This window comes from Microdochium trichocladiopsis (genome assembly GCF_020744255.1).
Source record: "Microdochium trichocladiopsis strain MPI-CAGE-CH-0230 chromosome Unknown B0I36scaffold_2, whole genome shotgun sequence".
Taxonomy (NCBI): Eukaryota; Fungi; Ascomycota; class Sordariomycetes; order Xylariales; family Microdochiaceae; genus Microdochium; species Microdochium trichocladiopsis.
Genome location: NW_025763545.1, coordinates 1367830 through 1393008, shown reverse-complemented (window position 1 = coordinate 1393008; position 25179 = coordinate 1367830). Strand labels below are relative to the sequence as shown.

The window sequence follows — 25179 nt, the reverse complement described above, 5'->3', positions numbered from 1 at the left end:
CACAGCGACGTGTTCGGACTTCAGCTGTCAAAATGCGGCTTCGAATCGTTTCACTCAACTGGACAAACCTGTCAATCACGCAGGATAAACGTTCTCCCCCTGAATATATATTTCCTCTGAGATGACTGTCCAATCTATTAGGTAGGCAGACAATCAACAACTTTGCAATGAGCGCGGCTCTTGCTAGTAGTCGCAGGACATGCTCACGAGACACAATCGGCCCAGGAGCACATCAACAGGTTTCGTACTCCCATGGCGCTGAGGAGAAGACTTGTTGAGGTCCATGTTCAGAGGGACTTTTTGACCTAGTCGAGCTGTCTTGCGCGTAGGGCATGCACAACGGATTATTCATATTCGACGGGGCTCTACGGTACCAGCATTTCAACCTGGTCGTTTTTCAAATTTCCAGGTCTGTCATGACTCGATCAGTTCCTGGTCAACCAGGAGCACCAAGGACTTGCATCGCACGCCCGAATCGTCCGACAAGCTTATTTACTACCGGAATGGGAAGTGAGAGATGAGCATCCGGAGGCTACCCCTACTGGCTCGGCTGTCATCAATTGGAAACACTCTTATAAGGATTGTGGAGCCTTCCCTCAGGTGATGGCCTCCGCAAGGAAGCCAAGCCTTTGGTCGAAGAACATTTTGCAACCAGATGGATCCCTGTCCAGGACCATCCACACAGTTGAGAGCAGACATCGGATGATTTCAGTCACCCCCCGAGGCCAGCAGTGGCCATAGTCTTCTGGCTCTGGAACGGCCGATCGTTTCCCAAAACACAAACTGACCCAGTGTACAAGCTCTTCGATAACATTTTAGTGACTTGGCAGCCAGTGCTGATTCGAAATCGCCGTGGCCTAACTCCAACAGCGATGCGTTGCATCTGCCACGATGGCTTCTGACAGTGCAAGAGACATCTTGCGTGGTGCCCATGTCCTTCATTGTGGCTTTTGAGCTTGGCGGTCCCGTGCCATGGTTCTTGACCGAAGAGCATATTGGACCAGCCGGGCAGCCAGCCTGGCAACCAGGGCCTATCGCGAGATGCAACCCTTTCTGGGACTGGCATACAACGCCTCTGTGTATCATGTATGGGGATTGCAGTCCAGAATTTTGATAGCCTTCGGTGCCACCTGAAGGTCGCCAAAGGCCTTTAATCCTCCTCGATGACACCCTGAGGCTCACTCAATTTATATGACACTCGAGGGCTGGGGTGCTGATTGAGTAATCAAATCACTTTACAGGGGGGGATTTCCCCCAGAGAGCTTGCCGTAGTTGAGCGGCGACTACTGTACATACCTGGGGGGCATGGAGCGAATTAGGCAGTGGCTTTGTTTCAGGGTGGGCAATATATTGTGCTGGGAGCGGTACATTGTCCCCCGCCTTGGCTGGCTGTTGGGCGTCGTCGAGCTCGTACGACATACTATACATGCAGAGATCACAGTGGCTCATGTGGTCGTCAAGGTCACCCATGGCTTGTCGTCCTTGGGGAATTTCACACCATGATCGAGAGATAGGAAGAAGGGCACCGGGCCGTTTTGCCTGAGCATCGTGAGGTGTGCGTTTCGGGGTCTACACCACAAGGGCGGAACTCGGTGTCGACTAATCAGAGTGGCTGGGTGGCTGAACACGTGTGCTCACGAGTGAGACAAGTCGACCCAAGATGTTGTCGTGACTGAGAAACCCAGCCTGACCTTCGTTCGAGCACGAACATCACTTTTTCAGTGATCGATGGCCCAGTGAACGTCGGTTTGGGGGAGTCTGGGCTGGGCCTTGTGTCAGCTGTCAACAGGGCCAAAACCCCATGGCACCGTTGGGAAATGCAACGCCACGCGTTGATGACCACCAAGGATAAAATCGGCCGAGAGGCTGTGAAGAGGGACAAGGACCGCCTCGCCAATGGCAGCAGCATGAACACCCGGCAGGGAGGGGATCTCCTGCCGAGCATGGCACGGACGCTTTCGAGAACAGACACGAGCGACCTTTGGCAGCAGGCCAGACGAGCTCGCGAGCCAGTGTCGAGGCGAGGCCAAGGTTGGCGGTGGGGCCGAGATATGGCCCAGCAGCTGGGCAGGCCAGGGCACTCGAGGGCCCTCCGTCCGTGCCTGCCCTGCAGGTGGAGGCCGCTGCGCCGCTTCCAGGATTTCGCTCGACTCGGTGTTGATGCGAGGCGGGCTAGAGACCAGGAACTGAAGTGGATGACGATGACTGATTGCGTGTCCCTCGCTGGCGAACTGCTCCATGTCGGCAAAGAAGGGGGCTCCCCTCCGCACTTGTAGCTTGTCGTAGGGGGCGATCAATCGGCTGACATCCATAGTAGCTCGTCCAGGTGAGCAGGGCGGCATGTGTCAACGACGACTGACAGCAGTGCCCCCTGACGGACGAGAATGCGGAAAAAGAGGCGTCGAGGTGAAACGAAACGCCCTGGCTGCTCGCTGGTGGTGGCGCCGCGTGGTTGCTCGACTGGCGACCTATCAGGTGGCCTGGCCGTGCACCCCCTGAGGCCTGGCGAGCGCGACGCCTGTCAGCGATAGGCTCCCGCCGGCCTGGCGCCAGCCCACCCCTGCCACGCACATGCACCCCTTGCGCAAGTGGCCAGCCTCCCGTCCCCTCCGGCCCTCTCGTCCTCGTTGCCCGCCAGGGGCTTCCGCGCACACTGTCAGACGGTCCTTTGTCATGGACCAGTGAGGCGGCTACTTTGCGCCTGTTCCTGGCAGAGGCGGTGGGACCCTGGTCGGCTCTGCTGGGCCCGCCTTATCGTTCTCGATGCCAGGAGCACGACCTTTGCAGGCGGCGGCACGACGACTGCCGGGATCCCGTGCTCTCTCTCGCCAGCCCTCCCGGCTGGTGGCCGCCGATCGTTCAAAACGGCCTGCATTCCCTTCTCATCCCGTCCCTCCGTCTGCTGTTCATTCATTAGCACCTCAAAGATCGTCATCGTGCTTGCCTGGACGGTTGGCCATCCTTGGTCGCTCATCTTTCGCTTCTTTCTCCTTTTGTCTAACCTCCACTTAGCCCCAGAGCCTGGAATAGCTCCTCAACCGCCGCAACTCGTCATTTCCGCTGCTATCAAGATCGGCCATCGCCTCGCACCTGATCTCTGCCCAGACGCCATACCCTTTTCCTCCTCTCTGACTCTCAGCTCAACTGCCTCACCAACGTCATTCTCCTGGTCCTTGAACTGCATCATCGTGAAACACACACCACCATCAATCAGCACGCTGCTGAGCATCTCCCACCACGCCGACACGTGGTAGTACTTCTTACTCTCGTCTTGAGCTCAGCAATAACGCAGAGGTATCCGCCATCCAGCATACTGCCTGCCACCTCTTGCTTGGGCGTGTCGACACGTGGATTCGATTCTCAAGCTTTGGTCCTTTGTTTGTTCAATTGCCGCCCACTCGACCGAACAATCACTCACCACCAACCCATTGTCGACTCACACAATGCGCTTGTGACTACAAAGCACATTGATTTGTTCATCGCCTATTGTCACCAAAAGCGCACCGCGCCGCACCCGGATAATTGAAATCATCTTCTAGTCCGCCGCGCCCTGCTTGGCTTCTCTCACGACCGGTGGCTCCGTGGCGTCACTCATATATCAGTGCTTATCACTGACAGCAAGCAATCACACAACATCAGCTTAGTATTGAAACGGCATGTCCCTACTCCACCGCAGGATCGTCGCCATGGCGGACCTGTCTACGACGCCTACCGCCATCGAGCGGCGGGCACACCCCGCTGCCAAAAACGACCCAATGGCAACAGATGCCATCGGACAGTACTCGACCCTGCTGAACGGCGTCAACCAAGACAACAACATGCTCTTTTCGGACTCGCTGTGGTGGACTCTGGGTATCATGGCCATGATCGTCTTGGCAATTCGGATCTTGGAGAGCATGTGGCATCAGCTTCGACAGGTCTCGGCTATGCCTACGCCCGGCAAACGCCAGACGTACTGGAAGACAGCGCAGTGGAGCTGGATGCCTAGCCTCAAAAAGAACCTCATCTACGCGCCTCTGTGGAAAAAACGACACAACCGTGAGATTCAGCTCTCTTCGGCCATCAGCATCGGCACCTTGCCCTCACGCCTTCATTTCATCATTCTCAGCATTTACCTTCTCAGCAATGTCGGCTACATGTTTGTCCTCAACTGGTCCGGCGGTCTTGAGTTTGCTCGGGCAGCCGAGGTCCGAGGCCGCTCCGGAACGCTTGCGGTGGTCAACATGGTTCCGCTGATCATCCTTGCTGGTCGCAACAATCCTCTCATCCCGCTGTTGAGAGTCAGTTTCGATACCTACAACCTGCTCCACCGATGGATGGGTCGTGTGGTTGTTGTCGAAACAGTGGTTCACACCTGCGCCTGGCTTTACGTCGCTGTGGCGGCTCAAAACTGGGAGCAGGCAGGTGCCAGGTTGTTTGACGATATATTCCTAGCGTCCGGCCTTTACGGCACCATCGCACTATTCGTGCTTCTCGTCTTATCACTCTCGCCTCTTCGACATGCTTTCTACGAGACCTTCCTCAACGTTCACATCCTCCTCGCCATGTTCATCTTGGCCATGACCCTTGTGCACTGCTCGACGGCTCACGTTCCGGGCGGCCACCTCCCTCAGCTCCCCTTCATGGTGGCGATCTTCTCCATTTGGTTCGCAGACAGACTAGCTCGCATGTTCCGTCTGACCTACAACAACTGGTCTACGCGGGGCTTCAGTAGTGCTCTTGTTGAGGCTTTACCAGGTGACGCGTCTCGAGTCACAATCGAGTTGGCTCGACACATCGAGGTCAAGCCTGGTACTCATGCCTACTTGCGGTTTTCTGGAGTCCGAGCTTGGGAGAGCCACCCATTCTCCATCGCCTGGGTCGCGCACCACCCAGCATCTAGCCGAGCCAAGGTTGACGACGGGCCTCCCACGGCTGAGGACATTCAGAGAGGGACAACGTCGGTCTCCTTCATCATTGGCGCCCATACTGGATTCACTCGGCAGCTCCACAACACCGCCATGGCGGGCCCTGGCCAGACGATCCGGCTTAAGGCGGCGATGGAAGGCCCCTATGCTGGTCACCACCAACTCGGTTCCTATGGCCATGCTGTACTGTTTGCAGGTGCTACAGGTATCACGCATCAGCTATCGTATCTGAAGCCATTGATCGAGGGGCACAACGATGGCGTTGTGGCGACGAGGCGGATCACGCTGGTCTGGGTCATGCGTGACACTGAAGCGCTCCAGTGGATCCGTCCCTGGATGGACGAAGTCCTCAGGCTGCCGAACAGAAGGGAGATTCTGAGCATCAAACTCTTCATCACGAGGCCGAAGAATGCCAAGGAGATCAACTCGCCCTCGAGCACTGTCCAGATGTTCCCCGGCCGGCCCAACATCTCGACTCTGGTGAAGAAGGAGGTTGAGGAGCAGATGGGCGCCATGTGCGTGAGCGTATGTGGCCCCGGTGCCCTGGCCGACGATGTCAGACAGGCTGTGCGAGAAGTCCAAGTCGACCGCACAGTTGTCGATTTTGTGGAGGAAAGCTTCACGTGGTAGAGACTGACTGCATTTCATAAAGCGATTTTCATGGCATAGCGATTTCTTTTTGTTTTCCTTGCGCCCCTCGGATCAAGTATCTTGGCATAGCCCCTCAGACATCTCTTGCATTGTTCATAACACCTACTTTCTTTGTATATATACTTAGACAGCTTAGAGCCTCGATAGCATTGGCTACCTAGCCGCCAAGCACGAGAGCCTGTATATGCCTGTATAGATATCACAACAGTTCAGCACCTAATCCTCTCCTAGAATGGAGGTCAAGAATCGAGTTCAGAACCACCCACCATGTGCCTGTCAGAGACAAACGGCGTGCGAGACAATATTGTTCGTCATTCGACCGAGATGACGAACCCACTGATCTGACTCTGCTGCTGACAATCACAGCCAGTACGGTGCAACACAACGCAGCCGGCCTGTCCAAGTGGAGCATCGAACGACGGGCTCCATTCAGCAGCAGCACACGAGATAGGGCTCTTATCACAGTCGAAAGCCGCTTCCCCCGACGATCGGACCTTTTTTTATGGCCCTTGCGCCGACGGCAGCCGAGGACAAGCGTGCTCGGATGTGATGTGAGACGCATTCTGCGGCTCTTCTCCAGCGTGTGGATTCTTGCAGACGTGCTTGCAGCCGTGTTGTTTTCGTTTGGAGGGGGCTTTGGGCAGTGTAAACGACAGGGCGCGGAGGAGCAGTCATGTACGAGGGGAGAGAGTGGTGCCGAGACAGTAAGAGATGGGGCAATCGAAAAGCGATGCCCATCAAACGCTGGGCAGCCTTTCTCTTTTGGGCCTGCAGGTTCACGTCGCCTGCTAAACACCATAACTGTGGCGGCTGGCTCACCACTGAGTGTGCCTCGTCACAGAGATGCCAGGTGATCTGTAAAGCTCTGCCAGGTTCGCCTGGAGAAGGGCATGTTGGGTGTTGTCTCCAGCAAGCCATCCAGAGCAGTCCGCACAGTGGTTATTGGGCAGCGTGTGGCATGACTCGCAGCGGAAGCTGTGGCGGCGGGAGAACGAATGCCCAGATCATCTGTCTGCATCGTGTGCTTGCGTGCGTCTGCAGAGTGACTCAAGGGCGGGACCTCCGCAATCCGGGGAGCCAAGCGCCCTGCCAATGACTGGTTGGCAAAATTGTTGCCGCAACACCCTTCTCCTCAGCAAGCGCTAGGTGATCTCCAAGCCCGTTTTTTTCGGGGCGGGCAGACAGCCGTTCGTGATCAACTGGCCCTGCGAGCCACGGGCATTTAGCTCTCTTGCTTTCCCACTCCCTTTCCAAACCCCAGAGCCTGAGCTTGTCATTCTTCCCTAGACGCCACTCGGCAGTAATTGAGCAGTTCTGACCTTTTCGAAATACCCCCGCGACGACTACGCACACCGGCTTGGACCTTCCCGACTCGGCTGCTGCTGCCCCTCTGCAACGACCCTTGCCCCTCCGCCTACTGACGTACGGGCGGCTCGCGCGCACATCCCACTAACAGAACCCCCCGCGATCGGACCTGACTTTTTTTTCTTTGGTGGTCACGACATCACACAACACAGGCAAGATGCCGATGTAAGTCACCCTGCGCGACCAGCTCCTCAGCTCCAGACTCAGATATAGGCGGGGAGGCAAAATCCACATCCTGATCCAGAGAGCTGACGAACTGCGCGCAACCTGCGCACTTGGCTTTTAGGCTCAAGGACCCCTCGACAAAATACAAGCCGTTCAAGCCATTGAACCTGCCCAATCGCCAATGGCCATCCAAGACGATTGAGAAGGCGCCCCGGTGGCTGGCCACGGATCTCAGAGATGGCAACCAGAGCTTAGTTGACCCCATGGTACGTCTGCGGCTCTGCAAAAAGACGAGGCACTGCCGGAGATCTGGAATGTTAACCTCAGCGGGAAAATACAGAATGGCGACGAGAAGTGGAGATACTTCAAGATGCTGGTCGAGCTCGGCTACAAGGAGATCGAGGTCGCCTTCCCGTCCGCGTCCCAGACCGACTTTGACTTCACGCGGCGCATCGTCGAGACTCCCGGCGTGGTCCCCGACGACGTCTGGTTGCAGGTCCTGGCCCCTTGCCGTGAGGACCTGATCAAGCGCACGGTCGAGTCCCTCAAGGGAGCCAAGAAGGCCATCCTGCACATCTACCTCGCCACCAGCGAGTGCTTCCGCCGTATCGTCTTCAACTTTTCCGAGGAGGAGACGATTGAGAGAGCCGTCGCCTGCGCAAAGTACGCCCGCTCCATCACAAAGGACGACCCGGAGCAAGCTGGCACCGAATGGGCCTTCGAGTTCAGCCCGGAGACCTTTTCCGACACCAACCCTGACTATGTCATCCGCGTCTGCGAAGCCGTCAAGGCCGCCTGGGGACCTTCGGAACAGAACCCCATCATCTTCAACCTGCCTGCGACCGTCGAGATGGCCACACCAAATGTCTACGCCGATCAGATCGAGTACTTCTGCACACACATCACCGAGCGCGAGAAGATCTGCGTCTCTCTCCACCCGCACAATGACCGCGGCTGTGCCGTTGCGGCCGCCGAGCTCGCCCAGATGGCCGGCGCCGACAGAGTAGAGGGCTGCTTGTTCGGCAACGGCGAACGTACTGGAAACGTCGACCTCGTCACCTTGGGCCTCAACCTTTACACTCAGGGCATTCACCCCAACATCGACTTCTCAGATCTCACGCGTGTCATCGACACGGTAGAAGTATGTAACAAGATTCCCGTGCACCCCAGAGCGCCATACGGTGGCTCTTTGGTGGTCTGCGCCTTCAGCGGCTCTCACCAGGACGCCATCAAGAAGGGTTTCCAGATGCGCGAGGCCGAAGGCAAGAAGTCCGAAGACCACTGGCAGCTTCCCTACCTCCCCTTGGACCCCCAGGACATTGGCCGCACCTACGAGGCTATCATCCGTGTCAACTCGCAGAGCGGCAAGGGCGGTACCGCCTGGATCATTCTCCGCAAGCTCGAGCTCGACTTGCCTCGTGGCCTGCAAGTCGCCTTCAGCAAGGTCATCCAAAAGCAGGCCGATGAGCTCGGACGTGAGCTCCTGTCGGACGAGATCACGGACCTCTTCGAGAAGACGTACTTCCTGCGCGCCAGCCCGCGGTTCGAGCTGGTCGACTACACCATCTCCGTAGACCGCTCTGCATCGCCGGCGCCACCCGCGCCTGGCAAGACCCAGGACACCAAGAACCTGGGCCGTGTCTTCGACGGCGTTGTCTCTATGGACGGCAACGAGTACAAGCTGCACGGCCGCGGCAACGGTCCCATTTCGGCGCTCGTCGACGCTCTGCGCCGCCTCAACATCGACCTCGACGTTGCCGACTACAAGGAGCACGCCATCCGCGGCAACCAGGACGGCAAGTCCACCGTCAAGGCGGCGACCTACATTGAGTGCACGATCGGTGGCACTTCGCAGAAGATCTGGGGTGTGGGCATCCACGAAGATGTTGTCCAGAGTTCCTTGATTGCTCTCTTGGGTGCTGCTAGCAATGTAAGTCTTTCTTGCTCGAGAAGTCTTGTCAGGAAAAGGATATGGACCAGGAAGCTAATTAATGCGTCTTGTCACTCTACAGCTCGTTCGTAGCAGACCTGGGAGCCCGATTCTGCCCAAGCCCATCCCGCAGCGATCTTTGGAGGGCGAGCCTGAGGTCAGCCTTGATGCACCTACGACAAACACTGCGGGGTCGGCTTCTGTTGTGGTCAGCAACTTGGAGGCCAAGGTCAATGGGCATTGAAGACTTTGAGCTGATGGAGTTGGGTGCGAGTGTGTATTTTGGTGAATTCCAGCTCAGGATAGTGATGGGAGAGGATAGTAAAAAAAAAGTTGCGTTGAGGATTTGCATTGTACGCATCTTGATAGTATCACCATGGCCAAAGGCACAAGTTAGTGAACATACAAAAAGCATAGTTGTCTGTTTCCGACCAAGCAGTGCGATTGCAGGTTATTCCAAAATTCTCGCGCCTGTTCGGACAATGCGGCACACTGTCTCTCACAAGCAGTTGACACCTAGTAGTGGTTGATGCAGGCATTTTCCTCGTGGACCATGCGAAGGCAACAGACATCGAAGCCATTGGAAGCATCAACAGCCAGCGTGGGGTCTCTGTCAAACACGGGCGCCGATGACGGAACAAGTTCATGGACTAGTCTAGAAGCGGGGGATTAGCGGGGGTTCCCGTCCAGGCTGAGCTTATGCACTTGCTCCTGCTTCCAATAGTTTTAAGGACCTACAGCGCGTGCATCACGTGCGCTAGTACCCATGGTGCAGCCTTGAGCAGTCATGCTTGGACGGGCCGCTGCCAGGTAGGTACAGGCCGAGGAGATTGCTTGCACGGACCGGCTGTAGGTGCTGGTCATGCGTGGCTGTCTTGGGAAGAGTCATGTATGTTGTCGGGCAAGAAACTAATTTCATTTCTTGTCCGAGAGGGGGGGGGGGGAGGGGCTTTCTCATAATCCAACGATTCCTTAAGAGTCACTTGAGCGCGGCTTGCTACTGTTGATGAAGTAAGTGCACATGTCAACTGGGCATCTTGGTATGCGCGGGCAGCAGAATGGACTCTGGGCGGCGGGCCAGGAGCTGGCAGCTGAAAGGCAACAACCCCTCCCCGCCAAAGTCCCTTTTTCTTTTCAGGACCCCACCATCGCCCTGTGGGACAGGGGTGAACCGAAAAGGGGCGGGGGGCATGTGAAGAACGGCAGCATTTCAATCAGAGTTTCGCCCACGGTGTGAGACGAGTCCGCTCGTCACTGGGAAGAAGTGATATTCTTCTTTGGGGGTGAAGCTGTCTCAATATGAGAAGTTCCTGAAAGGCGAGGGCAGAGAGGCGCACGACTGAGTAGACACGATGCTACTAATAGTGGCGGTCCGTGGAACGGCATGGACGAATGACAAGCTCGAGCACTCGGCGGGCGGCTCGAAAGCCTCCAGAAAAGAACCTCCTTTCACCTGCCAGACCCGCCGGTCAACTGCCAAACGTCAAAGCTGAGAGGATGACGGGGCGAGCCCCCTTGGAAAGCAAGCAAGCAAGCGGGCTTGCAGCCAGTGATCGTGGGGCTCCAGGGTTGCCGTGGGAGGCGCAGCGAGGACGAGGCAGCCGTGCATGATGATCAACGACAAGAGGAGGACAGTGAGAGGCGAGGCGGCTGGAGTTGATTGGGGGATGTGATGCAGCAGTCTCTCCCACCGGCCAGAGATGCATAAAGGCGTAGCAGGCACCAGGGAGCCTACCGGCTCGGCACGAAAAGAAGGCCTTGGACGCTGGGGACTGAAGGGTGTTGCGCCTGCTCATTATTTATGTACTGCCCATACTCCACTCTTTGTTATTGCCTTCTCCCAGGGCAACCGTTTGTAGCTTGCAATTTCAGAGCCTTTCTGTCCCGCGACCCTGCTCTTTTCTCTGGATTTCTCTCTTGCTCAAGACGTCTCTTTGATCACTATTGCCAGTGGTGTCAGAATACCGCTTTCTTAATCAATACGTTTCTTGCACGACAGTTGTTGGGCGGCTGCCTTATCGTCCCCGACAGACCCTACGCTCACAGTACAGACTACCAAGGGGTACTCTGCCCGCGCGCCAGGCCTGGGTACTGTACTTAGTTCTCTTCGTTGGACTTCCAGGGACCGTCGTTGGTTCTCCTCCCCCTCCAAAACCCACCACCCCCCAAACAGCGGGCCAAAATAATACACCACCTCCCTCGCAACTGCGCCGCGCCCACGTCTTGGATTCTCCGACCACCACCTCCAGAGCCAGATCCAGGACGAAGCAGACAACATGGCTGACAACGGTGACATCAACACTGTTCTCAGCAACTCGCTGTCGCCCGGTAAGTCCACCCCACAAGCTGCCACTGTGCTTGCTAGCTACGCAGCCGTTCCTTTCACCGTCCGCCTTGCGCGTCACCGACGCCTTCCTGCCTCTTTGCGGTCCAGGACCAACTAAGCTGACAACTCGTCTTTCTCATCTGCAGATGCGGCGACACGCACCGGCGCCGAGCAGCAGCTCAACCAGGCTGCCGAGAACAACTTCGTAAGCCCGCCCCTCCCATCAGCTGCAGGCACTTCTTCTCCTTCCCCGCCCACGACCTCTGCCTCCGTAACAGGTGAACAAAGCCAATGACTAACCTTTCGTCGTTTCTACGTAGCCCCTCTACCTAGCCACCCTCGTTCAAGCGTTAGCAGACAACAACAGTGACACCGGCATCCGTGTCGCCGCCGGTCTTGCCCTCAAGAACGCCTTCACCGCCCGTGACTTCACACGCCAGCAAGAGCTGCAAGCAAAGTGGCTTCAACAAACAGACCAAGACACAAAGACCCGCGTCAAGACTCTCGCCCTTGAAACGCTCGGTGCCGAGAGCTCACAAGCAGGACAGGCCGCGGCTCAGGTCATCGCTGCGATCGCCGCCATCGAGCTGCCGAGGGGTCAGTGGGAAGACCTTCTGACAACTCTTGTCGCAAATGTCAACAGCACAGCTGCCCACACCAGGCAAGCGTCCCTGACATGTATCGGCTACATCTGCGAGACCCAGGACGCCGAGCTCCGCGCGGCTCTGGTCAGCCATTCAAACGCCATCCTCACCGCCGTCGTCCAGGGTGCCCGCAAGGAGGAGACCAACGTTGAAGTACGGCTGTCCGCTATCTCGGCCCTTGGCGACTCCCTCGAGTTTGTCGGCAGCAACTTCAAGCATGAGGGCGAGCGCAACTACATCATGCAGGTCGTCTGTGAGGCCACACAGTCCGAGGACTCGCGTATCCAACAGGGTGCTTTCGGCTGCCTCAACCGCATCATGGGCCTCTACTACGAGAACATGCGTTTCTACATGGAGAAGGCTCTCTTTGGTCTCACGATTCTCGGCATGAAGAACGAGGATGAGGACGTTGCCAAGCTTGCTGTCGAGTTCTGGAGCACTGTCTGCGAGGAGGAGATCAGCATCGAGGACGACAACGCGCTTGTGGAGAGCTCTGATCAGATGCGCCCCTTCTACAACTTCGCGCGGGTCGCCACTAATGAGGTCGTCCCGACCTTGCTCCTGCTCCTCACCAAGCAGGACGAGGACGCCACAGACGACGAGTACAACCTAGCGCGGGCCGCTTACCAGTCACTCCAGCTATATGCCCAGGCCGTTGGCCCGAACATCATTCCCCCCGTCATTCAGTTTGTCGAGCAGCATCTCCGGTCGGAAGACTGGCACTACAGGGAAGCTGCCGTCGCCGCCTTTGGTGCCATCATGGAGGGCCCTGATGAGACAGTCCTCAAGCCCATTGTGACACAGGCTCTTCCCATCCTAATCACCATGATGGATGACAGCAATGTGGTTGTCAAGGATTCCACTGCCTACGCTCTTGGCAGGATCACCGAGGCCTGCTCCGAGGCTATCGACCCCGAGACTCACCTCGACCCCCTGATCCGCGCTCTTTTCGCCGGTGTACACAACCCCAAGATGGCCGCTTCGTGCTGCTGGGCTCTGATGAACTTGGCTGAGCGTTTCTCTGGCGATTTCGAGGCTGCCACTAACCCCTTGACTCCCCACTTCAACCAGAGTGTCCAGACTGTCCTCGAGGTCACTGGGCAGGCCGGATCCGAGACCACTGTGCGGACCACTGCCTACGAGGTTCTCAGTGCTTTCGTCCAGCACGCCGCCCTTGACAGCTTCCCCGCCATCGCCCAGCTTTCCGATGTCATCATCAAGCGCCTGGAGGAGACCATTCCCCTGCAGAGCCAGGTCGTCAGCATCGAGGACAAGATTGCTCTCGAGGAGATGCAGACTAGTCTTAGCACAGTGCTCCAGGCCATCATCCAGCGTCTGGAGAAGGAGATCTCTCCTCAGGGTGACCGCATCATGCAGGTGGCGCTGCAACTTCTTAGCAGCGTTGGCGGCAAGTCCAGCGTGCCCGAGGCCATCTTCGCCACGATCAGCGGTCTTGCGAATGCCATGGAGGAGGACTTTGCCAAGTACATGGAGGCATTCAGCCCTTTCCTGTACAACGCCCTCGGTAACCAAGAGGAGCCTAGCCTTTGCTCCATGGCTATTGGCCTTGTGAGCGACATCACCCGCTCCATGGGCGAGCGCAGCCAGCCTTACTGCGACAACTTCATGAACTACTTGTTGAACAACCTCCGGGTGAGTGCTGAATTCCGTTTCTTGGGTCCAATAGAGAGTCTGCTAACACCGATACCAGAGCGCGTCGCTGGCGAACCAGTTCAAGCCTGCTATTCTGCAGTGCTTCGGCGACATCGCTGCCGCCATCACTGGTCACTTTGAGACGTACTTGTCCGTTGTTGCGCAGGTGCTTCAGCAGGCAGCCACCGTCACTGCCTCCCCTGATGGTTCGTATGAGTTGTACGACTACGTCATCTCGCTTCGTGAGGGAATCATGGATGCCTGGAGCGGCATTATTGGTGCCATGAAGGTCAGCGGAAAGAGTAAGTCGCCTTATACCCTCACCAAGATACGCTTCTAGTACTGACTCTTTGTAGCTCAAATTCTCCAAGAGCACGTCCGCACCATCTTTGAGCTCCTCAACCTCATCTCCCAGGACATGAACCGCAGTGAGGCGTTGATGCGCTCCTCTATGGGTGTCATTGGGTAAGTCACCGTCTGCTCTATCGCGCCTATAGTGCAACTTCTAATATACTCCAGTGATCTCGCCGACGCCTTCCCCAACGGCGAGCTTGCCGATGCCTTCAGGCAAGACTGGCTCAATGCTCTCATCAAGGAGACCAAGACCAACCGCGAGTTTGGTCCCCGGACGATTGAAACCGCCCGTTGGGCGAGAGAGCAAGTCAAGCGCCAAGTCGGCGGCTCGACGTCAGTCATGCAGTAGAGGAGATCCGCACCCGCACGGCTCTCAAATGAAGAAGACTACACAGTCATATTTCCGGCCCATTGGGGACTCTCAATTCCTCTATGGCGATTAGCCTGTTGCTGACTGGCGCGCCATTCATCCTGCACCCTATGTACATAAACCCCCTTCCACAACACGGCATCATCGTAATTCACAGCCCAAGCATATCCCATCTCCCCACGACACATCACCCACGTTTAGAGATCCGACTGGCTCCCCTTCATGTACCACCCCCTATATTTGACAGCCGATCTCTAGTTTTTTATTTGTCCACCTTGATACTTTTTTGGGTTCCCACACATTTCCCCCTCCCAACACACACAAAGAGATAACGAAGAGATGCGATTCCCCCCAACACCACCACCCTCCACCACCCGGCGCCTTGTTAGAGTAGAGTATATCATGTAAGCCCCATACGCGGGCCTGATGAATTCATGTAAACGGCTTCGCCAAGAAGTCTGGAGAAGGACGAAGAAGCAGAGGATGAAGAAAACGGTTATCGAAGCAGCAGCCCGTTGTCTACAATGAGAAGACGGTTAAACAAGAACCCGCATTGGCAGTTGTGAATGTGCTTGTGTTTCAGTGCTGTCATCCTATGCTACCTGAATCTGTAGTATGCTTTGGTCAGTGGCGGGTAGGAGAACAAGCAACAACAGCCTTGGAAGTGAGTGGACAGAGACCCCAAAACACGGATTGCAGATTGTTTATTGAAATTTCTCCACACAACTGGGGTAAGCAGCTCATGGGGCGCTAAAACCTAAATTACCCAAAAACACAAGATTCATAATGGTGGCCGAATGTGAAGGTCAGGAATGGAACGGGTGGCCATGGACGCCGAACCGCCACGATGGAGAAGAGACCGGACGACGTAAGCCGGGTAGCTAGCTGTCTCTGGTTTCACATTCGCTTTCGCCAGAGCACATCAACACAGCCACGCCACCTTACGGCGTGAGCGCAGCGGACTCGTAATAGAGCTTGACCCGTGACTCGGTGGCGCAAATCCTCAAGAACGTAGGTGGGCATGGCATGAGCCGTTGACAGCGACATGGGGCACGACAACGACCATCACCACAATCCTCTTCAGCGGCCAGAGACGTTGGTGGCCATGGCCCCTGTCTCCGCGCTGCCTCGTTCCTCGTGGCGTCCAAGCGACAACGACGACCAAGTCGAGGACGGACCAGAGAACGGACGACTCGACGATTCCATGCCCCCCGTGCCCATACTCGCAGCCATGCTTGCGAATAGACCGGAGCTGGAGCCAACACCACCGGAGGCTGAGGTCATACCGGGACCGAGACCAGATCCGGGATCGAGGGTGCGGCTTTGACCACCGACAGCATAGCGATCGATCTGCTCGTCGCGACTAGCAGCGGCAGCAGCAGCATCAGCATGATGACGAGGTGAGGCGCGGGCGCCAGCCGTGGCAGCCCAGATGGCGCCCGTGTGGAGGAACCCCTCGAGATTATGCTCGAAGCCGTCGTTTAAGCCGTCTTCGCTCCGGCTATAGTTGTTTTCGTCGCCTTCGTCATCGCTGTTGTCTGTATAACTGTAGCGACGATCGTCAGCGGCGTCTCTGGAGCGATATTCTAAGCCGGCAGTAGCACCCGCCGCCCCCGCGATCTGGGCTCGGCTTGGAGTGCTGGATGGCGAGCCCTTGTAGTTGTTGTTGTCGCTGGTTGATGGGGATATGGATGGCAGCCGCGGGTAGTCGTATGATGAGCATTGCGCGCTCCTGTATGGCTGCACGGGATCTTGCGAGTGTGACTGCTGCTGCCAGGTCGGGGCGTCCAAACCTGCGGAAACGGCCGGGTTGTAAGGATGAGGGCAGTACGGTCTGTGGTCAAGAACAGCCTGCAGAGGCTTGTGGTTGTTTGAAATGGCATGCAACGGCCGATTCTGGGGACTCAAAGAAACTTTAGACGCTGAAGTGTCGATCGATTGGCCGGAAGGCGGCGAGGGGAGTGAGGGAGAGCCCCGAGCTGACTGGTCGAACGATTCTCCTTTTAGCGGTGGCAGTGCAAGTGACTCTGGCTCTCCCTCTGAGGGCAATGTGCTCTGCAGTGGCGGCAGGTAAGCGAAATTCTCAAAGGTTTCGTGTAGTTTCTTGCTCGGCTGCAAATCTCCTTCAAAGTGTTGGTGCCGTGGGGAGGACTTCGCGCCGTTGCGACCCCGGGCGCCCTTTAAAGTTGCACGAAAAGTCAGCCTATGAGACATTGCCTGCCGTCGACGGGGAAAGGGGAAAGGGTAAAACACAAACTCTGGCGCGAACTGTGTCGACTCTGGCCCGAATCACATCTGCATTGAATGCATGATGCCAGCTCTCTAGGTCCGTGTGCCAATGCCCAGCAGGTGGCCACACATCTTGGCATGACCTCAGCAGGTATGATACTTTGGTGTACATTCGCAGGCCATCATCTCGGATTCTGTCGTGCTCGTTGTGTCCATGGGAGCTCATGTGAGCATCAACTGTTGCTTACTGTTAGCTGGGCGTCCGCCCACCAAAATATTAGGTATGTTGACTAGACGTACTTAGAGGGCACTTGAACAGATACGTCGCCATGACTCCAACAGTGTACAGCATGAAGCACTGTCCCTCTGGTTAATCCCATATTCAATGCCCATGATCTGGCAACATACTTACTGTCAGTACATTGCCGACTTTGTCCTCAATGTGACCATATTCAAACCTCGAGTCTAAGATATGGAACAGATGTCTGACTTGGACAAACAGATCCTTCATCACATCCCAGTACCTTTTGACCTCGTCATCCGGTATTTGAGAGAAACTCGGCGCTTGCTGAACAATGCTAAATACAATATATGTAAGCTTGTTACATCGAGTGCCCGAAAAGTAACAAAAACTTACTCATTAAGATATGCTTTGCGTAGCACAATATGACAGAGCCGGAAAGTCGCATGGATGTCGAGGTAAGCCTTCGTGCATGTCAGATTGCTGCAGCTTCACGTCAAAAACCTTGATTACAAAGGAAGACATACCAGGTCAAGCGACTGTCGGCGATAGCCACCAAGGAGTGAGCTTGAGAACCCTTGATCCAATGGACGGCCACGTTCCCAGTCGTCTAGGCGACGTAGAACTTGTGCAATGCTGCTACTTGACCTTGCGGGTTTGTATCTAACCTCCCTGCAAGAGGCCAAGCGTGCTGCCTCCCCCCATATGTCGAGAATTTGAAGATACGATGCCAGAGATGGCGGCCTGCCATGTATCGAAGTAGACACAAGTGCTTCCTGGGAGGTAACTGCTATGCCAGATCGGCTATCGAAGGCGATATCGTCTTGAAGAGAGTAGGTAGTGATGTCTTGTGGTTGTAGCGTGATAGGCAGCCCTCGACTGCAGATCGACTTGTTGAGACCTTTTGCGCTTGGTAAGTCGAGGAGATTAGAGCAAACGATTCCGGGTACGACCTACCATAAGCGAACCACTATTGCGAGAACGATGAAGGCGTTAGTCCCGGGCCGTCCAAATTTCGCGGAGTGTCGCGAAAGGCTGAGAGGGTTTTGACTCACAAAGGTTCGCCTCGCTGATTCGGCTTTTGCTCTCGCTTGAGGTATGGACTCGGACATCATCCTTTCGTACGCCTGCTCCCGGTGTAGTCCCAGTGACACAGCGATATTCAAGGCCACCCTCGCAGACATCTGTCGTGCTTCGTCAGCGTCCGCTCCGGTACCTAGCGTTTGAGAATGAAGAGAAGAGAACCCACGTAGCTAGGGTCAATCCGGCCGCTGCCTTGTTGCGCAATAGTGAGCAGCAGGAACGCCTGGCACCTCTCGAGCGTCGCCTCCTCAAATATTTCGAGCCTGCCGGCTTGCTCAGCCCGGTCGGTGAGATTTGCGACTGCAAGCATTCCGCCCCCGTAGTGATCGCGAAGCATCCTAACGTACCGTGCCGATACGGCCACGATGCTGCACAGCAGGAACGCGGACACGGAGTTGACATCCTCTCGCACTTGCTGTGCAAAGCGGTCGGTCGAGAGGAAGCTAAGCTGGTTAAACTTCCTGAAGAAGGCGTCAACCGCAATGAGGATGGTGTTGGTGTCAGGCAGCAGACTTCGTGTTGAATTGAGGAGGTACTGCTGGTCGCCTCCACTCCCTGGGCCTCTGGCTGGAGCCCGTACCAGAGGATTACCACCGTTCCTGGAGAGTCGATCCGCGCGCCTCATACGTGGATGGCGAAACTGGCGGTCTACATTTTGCTCGCCACGCTCGACATATGAGCTGGAGTGTTTTTCAGTCAGTGTCCCGTGCCAGCGGGCAGGCAGAATCAGAAGCTCAGGCATACCATTCTTTGGTCATGTTGGACTCGACGCATGCCTGGCATGGCTCCAAACCGACATGAATACACTTCTTCCGCTGCTTGCGGCATCTGCATGACCATGTCAGTGGTGTATGGGAACGTGCCCGGAGGAATCATTCATCGTCGACCACGGTTTTGCTGGGTAGCTGATTGCACACTTACGGTCGACAGGCGGTGGGAGCACGGCGTCGAGCCTGTTGTGCAGTGCCAGGCGGCTGGGACATGCTATCTGAGCCTTCTAAAAGGCACAGAATACGGACTTGGACGATGTTGTCAGACTGGCGATGGGAGGGTGTGGTGCCACGCTCTGAGAGGCACAAGACTATTTTCCGGCGTAGCTGTGTCGGGGACGCAGTGCGAGGCGGTTCATGGAATGTGTGGTTGAGTGCGTGGTTACAACCAACGCACCAACACGAGGACGCATGTTTCAGTGTTCACGGGACAGGAAGACCCTGTGTGTGTGCTGCGGCTATACAGGATGGGGGCGTGTGCCAAGAAGATCCAGAGCCCAGGATCTGGCAGGGTTGTGCCCATCTCGATCTGGCAGCCATCGTATCACGCGAGTGACGCTGTTGCTGCTGGCCAGGCAGGGTTCAGTCAGGCTGGCCGGCCAGAGTTGTTCACCCTCGCGGGGGCTCCAGGACTGAGGGCTCCGTAGGGGAAAGAGTAGCGAGTTGCAATATCTGATCATCTAATCAGGGCAAGGCAGACCGGTGGGGCGATGCTGGGGAGCCGATGGGGAGGCCCTGGCACGAGACGACTGGGACGAGAATCGACATCGGCACGGACAAGGTCGGGCCGAGAAAAACGGTGTTTGAGACGGGGCAAGCCGTGGGCCAATGTGGTTGTTGGCCAAGACGACGTGTTGGCTCCCAGGGAGTCGAGGCTGCATGTGGCGCGGGGGCCCATGTCGATGGTACCTGCCAATAGACGAGCGACCCGAAATGACCCTTCCCCAAAAAGGCGAGTGGCCTCCAGGGATCTGGGGTCGATGATATCGTCCACGACTGCCTGCCTGCCTGCCACCAACAACAACAACAATGCGAGCCCTAAATTCGAGACGATGCGAGGCACCAAGGGGACACGGGATGCACCGTGCTCGTGGCCTTTATGTACAAGCCGGATAGATGCAGAACCCTCGATGTGTGAAGAAGGCAACAAGGAAAGGAGGAGAAGAGAAGAAGGACAACGGCTGCCTGGGTCGAGGATGTGTGCCCAGCGGGGGCAGATGCATGCGCAATTCCGGGCAGGCAAACAAGCCAGGATGCCCTGCCGCAGGGCTGGAAGACCCAGATACCAGGATAGAACAGGGAAGGCAAGAAGGAGGAGGGGTGGCGGACCTGCGAGATGGTTCCGGTCATGGTGTTGGTGAAGGTGGTATTGAGCGTGCCGAAGCGTTGCCGCCGGCGCATCGGACGGGCAGGGCCTGCCTGGATGGGCTCCGAGGTTAAGTTGTCTCGACCCGCTACCACCAGCATCCGGGGGGGGGGCGCCTTGTCTCGGGCGCTTGCGCCTAGCCAACACTGGAACACCGCCGTGGCAGCTCGGGTCGGGGTCCTCAGATGCTCCCTTTTCGAGCCTGCCCGCTTGTGCGACGGCGGGCACAGACTTCCTGTAGCGGCCGGGCCGGGCACAATGAGATTGGCAGCCTTGTTGTCGTGGGCCGACCCGGAGCGAGGCTTGCGTGTCGCGGCTGCAGGCGGCCGCTTGTCCGCGGTATTCTATCTCGTCTCTGGCGGCGAGACGGGGCCATGGCGGGAGGGCGGGTGGGTTCCGCCTGGCCCCGGTCAGTGTGACGGTCGAGCACAACGGGGCGAGGGGGCGAGGAGGGGAATGACGATGGTGGTGACTTGCTGGGACTGACCAAAGTACACGCCAGCCGCCAACAACGTCGCGATCGCCAAGATGGGACGAGTTGCAGGGTTGGCAGCATACGACTGCCAACAACCAACATCGCTTGGCAAGTGACAGCGCCTCCCTAGGCTTGGATTGGCTAGCCTGGCGCCCCCCCCACCCCCCCCCCCACTGACAGCCCGGATGGCTTCCGCGCTCCCGCCCACTGACTAAAGTAACTACACCCCGGAGCCACAGGGAGGGTCTCATCCAGTGTGGGGTTCGTCCTTCCCAGCGTTGCTTGCGACTGTGATGGACTCACTGCATCTCCAGGTCCATGCCAGCCAGGCCGGGCTCCCTCCTCGGACGATCCAGGAATGGACATCAGAGCGCGGCCCAACTGGAGAGTCAGCAGAGCAGAGGCAGGCAATTATGGGTCCCAGATACCAGGATTCACTCACTCTTCACCACATCTGTGCGCTTCCCGCCCCCCCCCCCCCCCCCCCCCCCGTGCGATACCCGTTGGTCCCGATCACGCTAACCCTGGCTGACCAGCCCACTACGCGCGACCTCGGCCGTCAACATTCAGGCAACAGTAGATTCCAAGCACACCACCCACTCCATCTTCACAGTACTTGGCTGCGCGCATCAGATTTGCCGTCAGGAACAGCAGTACCACTCAATGGCAGAGCACGCACACATGTGGACTCCGGCGGGCTCTTCAAAAGAATTTCTTTCGCTTGACACAAAGACTGGCTGTATATGATGATGATGCTCGTATGTACTCCTGCCTGTTGGACTCCTTGCCCTTATTTAGCCCATTAGACTGTCAAAAGCAATGCCCAATTCCAGCCCTTCTCGGCCGTCGCCGAAGCATAATTGTGATTCTGCCTCGCGATGCAGCGCCGCCGCCCAGTAGCAAGAAAGCAGACCCAAGAAGCAAGTGTGTCAACAAGAGAACGCCAAGAAAGAAAACACCTGTTGTGCTGATGCAACCGCCAATGCTGCCCATTTTCCCAGTGGATGCCATCGTGATGTGTCGGCCGTGCTAGTTCACCCCAAGCGGGTGATTGTTGTGCGTGTGCCTGAGTGTCGATGGCGCGGAAACAAAGTAGAAATAAGGAAAGTGTCAGTGGAGCGGATATCCACCCGCCGCGATAAGGAGTGAGGGTATCGTATTATACATTAAAAGCAAAAGCGCCAGGGATTGTGATGGAGAGGCGTGCCGCGGTATCCTTCTCCGGTGGCGTTGGGGGCCGCTCATCAGTGCTCGCGGCTGTCTCGCTGTGAACCACGCCGTCCACCTTGTTGGCAGAAACAACATTGGCATCGACGCTGTTGGTTGAAGTCTCCGTGTCAGGGGCTTTCTGGGTGACGTCCGGAGGGGTTGTTGGTGTATCTGTCCCCGCGGGAGCAATGGTCAACTCCGATGGCGGAGTCACCGTGGTTGCTTCGTCCTGAGCGTCGGGTCCGCTAGACCGCACCTCTTGCGGAGTCGTTTCCGGCTCGTCGGTGCTGTTACGAGTGCTCTTGTCTGCTGCACTCGGGTGGTGGGCATGTCCATGACTAGCGGGAACAACACCACCTCCGATCCGACTCCAGAACATCTGCTCCCGTAGCTTGACGCTCTCCTCCCAGCAGTTCCGCTCCGCTTCGGCATCATCAGCTCGCCAGTGTCCGTCCTTGACCATGCGAAGAAAGCCCAAGAAGTCGCAAGTCGACCGCACGCGGCCGAGGCAGTACTTGCAGAGCGGGTATCTCTGCGCCGTCTCGGTCTCGCTTGTCCTAAAGCGGTGATGGCGTAAAAGACTTTCGTCCTTGCGCGACTCGCCGCACAACGAGCACTTGTAAAACTGCGGCTTGCTGATTGTTGCGAAGACGCCAGTGGTGGGAACCGGTTCAACGACCAATGTGCCCTCAGTGATCGCTGTAATGACTGACCGTCGAGCGAGCCAAGAGAGCCCGGGAGCGGTATCCAGACGTAAGGTGGGCTCGATGTCCTCGGCTAGAGCTCGCTTGTAGAACTTGGTCTCTTTGAGCGGGGGAAGCTGGACGGCTGGTGCGCTAGACCCAGCACTGATCGCAGACGCGGGGGTGTTAGGAGATTGGGGCGAGGAGCTGGATGCAGCCGCTGCCGAAAGAGATACAGTCGAGCTATTGGACGCAATCGAAGCTCCCGCTATGCCGAGTACTGGATTGAGACCATTGTAAGAGCCGGAAGACACGCGGCTGTGTGTTTTGGAGACTTTGATCAGGGACATGAAGTCGTCGTAGGCGCTGATGTCGGTCCGGAGAACAGGAGAGAGAAGGTGACTCAGATCCGTAGGATACGTAGGCGACAGAAGTTCCGAGCCGCCCTGCAGAGCATCACCGTCCGAGTTGCGGCTATCGCTCTCGCGGGGATCGAATTTGCTAAGCCCAGGCGAAGAAGGCGCTGTTCCTGTGCGGTCGTCCTTCTCGGCATTCATCTGTTCCATGACGAGCTTGAGCTCCGCGAGCTGTTCTTGCTGAAATGTGAGGAGTCCTTCGGTGTCCTTGAGTTGCGCTTTCAACTGCTCATTCTTGCGGTTGAGAACTTCCTGTTCCCTGGCGGCGTCTTCTTTCGCGGTGATGACCATCTTGTTGGCCTCTTCAAAGAGCGAAACTGTAAGGTTTTCCAGCTCCTGCTCAATCTTTTTCTTGTCCTTCTCGGCTTCCAGCCTGAGAGCTCGCTCGGTTGCGAGACGAGCGCGAAGGTCAGCTTTCTCTTCCTCGGCAACAGAACGCCTCATCCACACGTCCTCGGACAGCTTCTCCTGTTGCTTGGCCACCGTATCTTCGAGCTCGGCAATCCTCTCCCTCGCCGTGTCTAGTTCATGCCGTGTAGATGACAAAGTGTCGTCGAGGGTGGTTTGATGGTTGATGGCATTGATCAGTTTCGTGCTCAGCGTCGCAACCTCTTGATCTAGGTCGGGATGGTGACCCGGCGTGCTGGACTGTGTTGAGACATCTGGACTTAGGGCGCGGGACCGTGGATCAGGTATCGTGTTGTGGTCTTCGTCTTCGCGTACCGACAGTGTTGACGGCATGCGTCTCGGCGTGTGCGGCCTCGCCTCGGGAGGAATCATCATCTCGGCGGCATTATGAGTCGACAAGGATTTCGCAGGGGATCTAGACCGCGAAGATGCCGAAGAGGGCGAGATGGTCGAAAGAGACCGAAAGTGGCCGAGAGAGCTACGAGGGTTCGGACTCGCGCTCCGGTGCGGCGACCAGGCAGCGATGGAGACGAAGCTGAAGAACATGGTTAGCATGATGGAGGGGAGCTTGTCGTGGTGGTGGTTTGGTTTGGTTTGGTTTGTCGCGCGAGGCATTCTACATCTCAACCCAGAACGCCCACGATTGCCTCGGCCATCAGAGGTGCAAGAAGCTGAAGGAAACGTGGGAAGCGAAGGCAGGCACATACTTCTCCAGGTTTGCGGCGGGAGGACCAAAAGGCCCAAAAGGTCACGGCAAGCCGCCCTAAAATGTCTTGTGTAGACGTGGACTGGAATGTTGTGTCCAGACACGGAGAGATTAAAGTCGGTAATGAGGGCAGTGTCCAGGCGACTCGACCAATAGCAAATCAAATGCGAAGCTAGCACACCGGATGCCTTGTGCTCTGACGTGTTCCGACGAGATGCTGTGTCGTGGCCTTGGAGCTAGTTTCGATCACAATGTCGTTGTTGGCGCGCGGCCCAGGGGAGTGTGGATGCCCAAGTGCGAATATGTGCCGTAGGTGACTCGCTGGAGCACTCCTCCACCAAGACCAAAGTTGCGATGTGGTGTGTGAGCCCAAGGCGATATGTGGTGGCGCGGCGGGAGACTCTCCGGACGTGCAGTTGGCGTAGCACGAACGGCGAGTTGCAGAGGCGAGGAATGTGCGAGGGCACGCGGGAGCAGCAATGGTGCGGATGGAGCGGAGGAGTGATGACGGGGTGGGATTGAATGGGAATGATGGGACGGATGGATCATGGTTGGAACAGGGCGGGACGTGGGTCAGCGTGGTGGCCACTGGCTTGTCCACCCTAGCGGCTGCTGGCTTGGCGGCTGGACCGCCTGGCACTGGCCACAGGGACCATTCAGTGGGGCCTTGCGATGGCTGCGCAAGTGGCGGCATCGCTCTGCTAGGAGCCAGCTCGCAGACCAGGATTGAATCACCCACTAATTAGCGCCTGCCGGCCACCGACCGACCGTGGCCGACCCTATCGCCGGGCCTTTCTCCCCCCGTCTCTCTGTTCTCTCTGCGTGTCTGGCCTGGTCTGGCTCGTCATCATGGCTCAACTTGGCGACTCGTGGGCCGCGGTGCCGGGGCTGTGCCTCTGCCGTCCCAGCAGCGAAGCACAGTATCTGTTCCACATTCAGCGATCTGGCCCAGGGTGCTCGCAACTATTGCCAGGGGTCACCCCAATGACCTGCCTTTTGTTCTCGACCCAGCTGCAGCTCCGAGGCTGTTCACAGAGAGAGCGTCAGCCAGGCCGGCCTGAGACCGGACCCCTGTCCACCAATCCAGGTCCTGTCCGAGAGGCAATCTTGGGTCCTCGATACAGAATGCTGCCTCCCACTGAGATACGACGTCGCGATGCTGCTTCATTTGATGACCTATTTATACCCTGCCAGGCTCTTCGATGGCGTCGAGCAGTAGGTAGCACAG

General features: G+C 57.1%; 8 protein-coding genes across 8 annotated transcripts; 3 read left to right on the top strand and 5 right to left on the bottom strand.

Moving 5' to 3' along the window:
* Positions 1–1327: 1327 nt before the first annotated feature.
* Positions 1328–2002, bottom strand: B0I36DRAFT_314156 (uncharacterized protein). Its single transcript, XM_046152719.1, has one exon. The coding sequence runs from the start codon at positions 1943–1945 to the stop codon at positions 1604–1606; it is 342 nt and encodes a 113-aa protein (XP_046016598.1). The 5' UTR covers positions 1946–2002; the 3' UTR covers positions 1328–1603.
* Positions 2003–3686: 1684 nt separating this feature from the next.
* Positions 3687–5537, top strand: B0I36DRAFT_345583 (ferric reductase like transmembrane component; the record flags this gene model as incomplete). The annotated part of the gene is made up of 1 exon (XM_046156371.1): positions 3687–5537. One exon carries the CDS (start codon positions 3687–3689, stop codon positions 5535–5537), a length of 1851 nt encoding a protein of 616 aa, XP_046016597.1.
* Positions 5538–5810: 273 nt separating this feature from the next.
* Positions 5811–6684, bottom strand: B0I36DRAFT_314153 (uncharacterized protein). Its single transcript, XM_046152718.1, has one exon. It carries the CDS (start codon positions 6474–6476, stop codon positions 6018–6020), a length of 459 nt encoding a protein of 152 aa, XP_046016596.1. The 5' UTR covers positions 6477–6684; the 3' UTR covers positions 5811–6017.
* On the top strand, positions 6673–9350 carry B0I36DRAFT_314151 (uncharacterized protein). The gene is made up of 3 exons (XM_046152717.1): positions 6673–7088; positions 7210–7354; positions 7429–9350. Exons 1-3 carry the CDS (start codon positions 7081–7083, stop codon positions 9109–9111), a joined length of 1836 nt encoding a protein of 611 aa, XP_046016595.1. The 5' UTR covers positions 6673–7080; the 3' UTR covers positions 9112–9350.
* B0I36DRAFT_66649 (uncharacterized protein) lies at positions 9251–9875 on the bottom strand. Its single transcript, XM_046163184.1, has 2 exons — positions 9757–9875; positions 9251–9673 (listed from the first exon to the last, which is right to left on the bottom strand). Exon 2 carries the CDS (start codon positions 9663–9665, stop codon positions 9390–9392), a length of 276 nt encoding a protein of 91 aa, XP_046016594.1. The 5' UTR covers positions 9666–9673; positions 9757–9875; the 3' UTR covers positions 9251–9389.
* Positions 9876–11294: 1419 nt separating this feature from the next.
* On the top strand, positions 11295–14344 carry B0I36DRAFT_236548 (armadillo-type protein; the record flags this gene model as incomplete). Its single annotated transcript, XM_046149475.1, has 6 exons — positions 11295–11346; positions 11491–11549; positions 11665–13641; positions 13700–13943; positions 13998–14106; positions 14161–14344. The coding sequence occupies 6 exons, from the start codon at positions 11295–11297 to the stop codon at positions 14342–14344; spliced, it is 2625 nt and encodes an 874-aa protein (XP_046016593.1).
* An 809-nt stretch (positions 14345–15153) lies between these two features.
* Positions 15154–19388, bottom strand: B0I36DRAFT_314143 (uncharacterized protein). Its single transcript, XM_046152716.1, has 11 exons — positions 18840–19388; positions 18663–18746; positions 18085–18598; positions 17891–18019; positions 17793–17805; positions 17363–17736; positions 17232–17299; positions 17007–17172; positions 16895–16952; positions 16623–16831; positions 15154–16543 (listed from the first exon to the last, which is right to left on the bottom strand). Exons 1-11 carry the CDS (start codon positions 18899–18901, stop codon positions 15446–15448), a joined length of 2775 nt encoding a protein of 924 aa, XP_046016592.1. The 5' UTR covers positions 18902–19388; the 3' UTR covers positions 15154–15445.
* A 2237-nt stretch (positions 19389–21625) lies between these two features.
* B0I36DRAFT_66613 (uncharacterized protein) lies at positions 21626–23957 on the bottom strand. The gene is made up of 2 exons (XM_046163183.1): positions 23953–23957; positions 21626–23780 (listed from the first exon to the last, which is right to left on the bottom strand). Exon 2 carries the CDS (start codon positions 23618–23620, stop codon positions 21689–21691), a length of 1932 nt encoding a protein of 643 aa, XP_046016591.1. The 5' UTR covers positions 23621–23780; positions 23953–23957; the 3' UTR covers positions 21626–21688.
* Between the last annotated feature and the right edge of the window lie 1222 nt (positions 23958–25179).

Bases quoted from the DNA above. Each gene is read 5' to 3' on its own strand.
- B0I36DRAFT_314143 (XM_046152716.1), bottom strand. From the start codon at position 18,901: ATGTCCCAGCCGCCTGGCACTGCACAACAGGCTCGACGCCGTGCTCCC. The intron at 17,173-17,231 runs GTAAGTTTTTGT...TATTGTATTTAG, and splicing joins CGCAAAGCATATCTTAATGA to CATTGTTCAGCAAGCGCCGA. The intron at 16,544-16,622 runs GTTTGTGTTTTA...GCAACTTTAAAG, and splicing joins TCGACACAGTTCGCGCCAGA to GGCGCCCGGGGTCGCAACGG.
- B0I36DRAFT_314153 (XM_046152718.1), bottom strand. From the start codon at position 6,476: ATGGCTTGCTGGAGACAACACCCAACATGCCCTTCTCCAGGCGAACCT.
- B0I36DRAFT_314151 (XM_046152717.1), top strand. The intron at 7,355-7,428 runs GTACGTCTGCGG...GGGAAAATACAG, and splicing joins AGAGCTTAGTTGACCCCATG to AATGGCGACGAGAAGTGGAG.
- B0I36DRAFT_66613 (XM_046163183.1), bottom strand. From the start codon at position 23,620: ATGATGATTCCTCCCGAGGCGAGGCCGCACACGCCGAGACGCATGCCG.
- B0I36DRAFT_66649 (XM_046163184.1), bottom strand. From the start codon at position 9,665: ATGAACTTGTTCCGTCATCGGCGCCCGTGTTTGACAGAGACCCCACGC.
- B0I36DRAFT_314156 (XM_046152719.1), bottom strand. From the start codon at position 1,945: ATGCTCGGCAGGAGATCCCCTCCCTGCCGGGTGTTCATGCTGCTGCCA.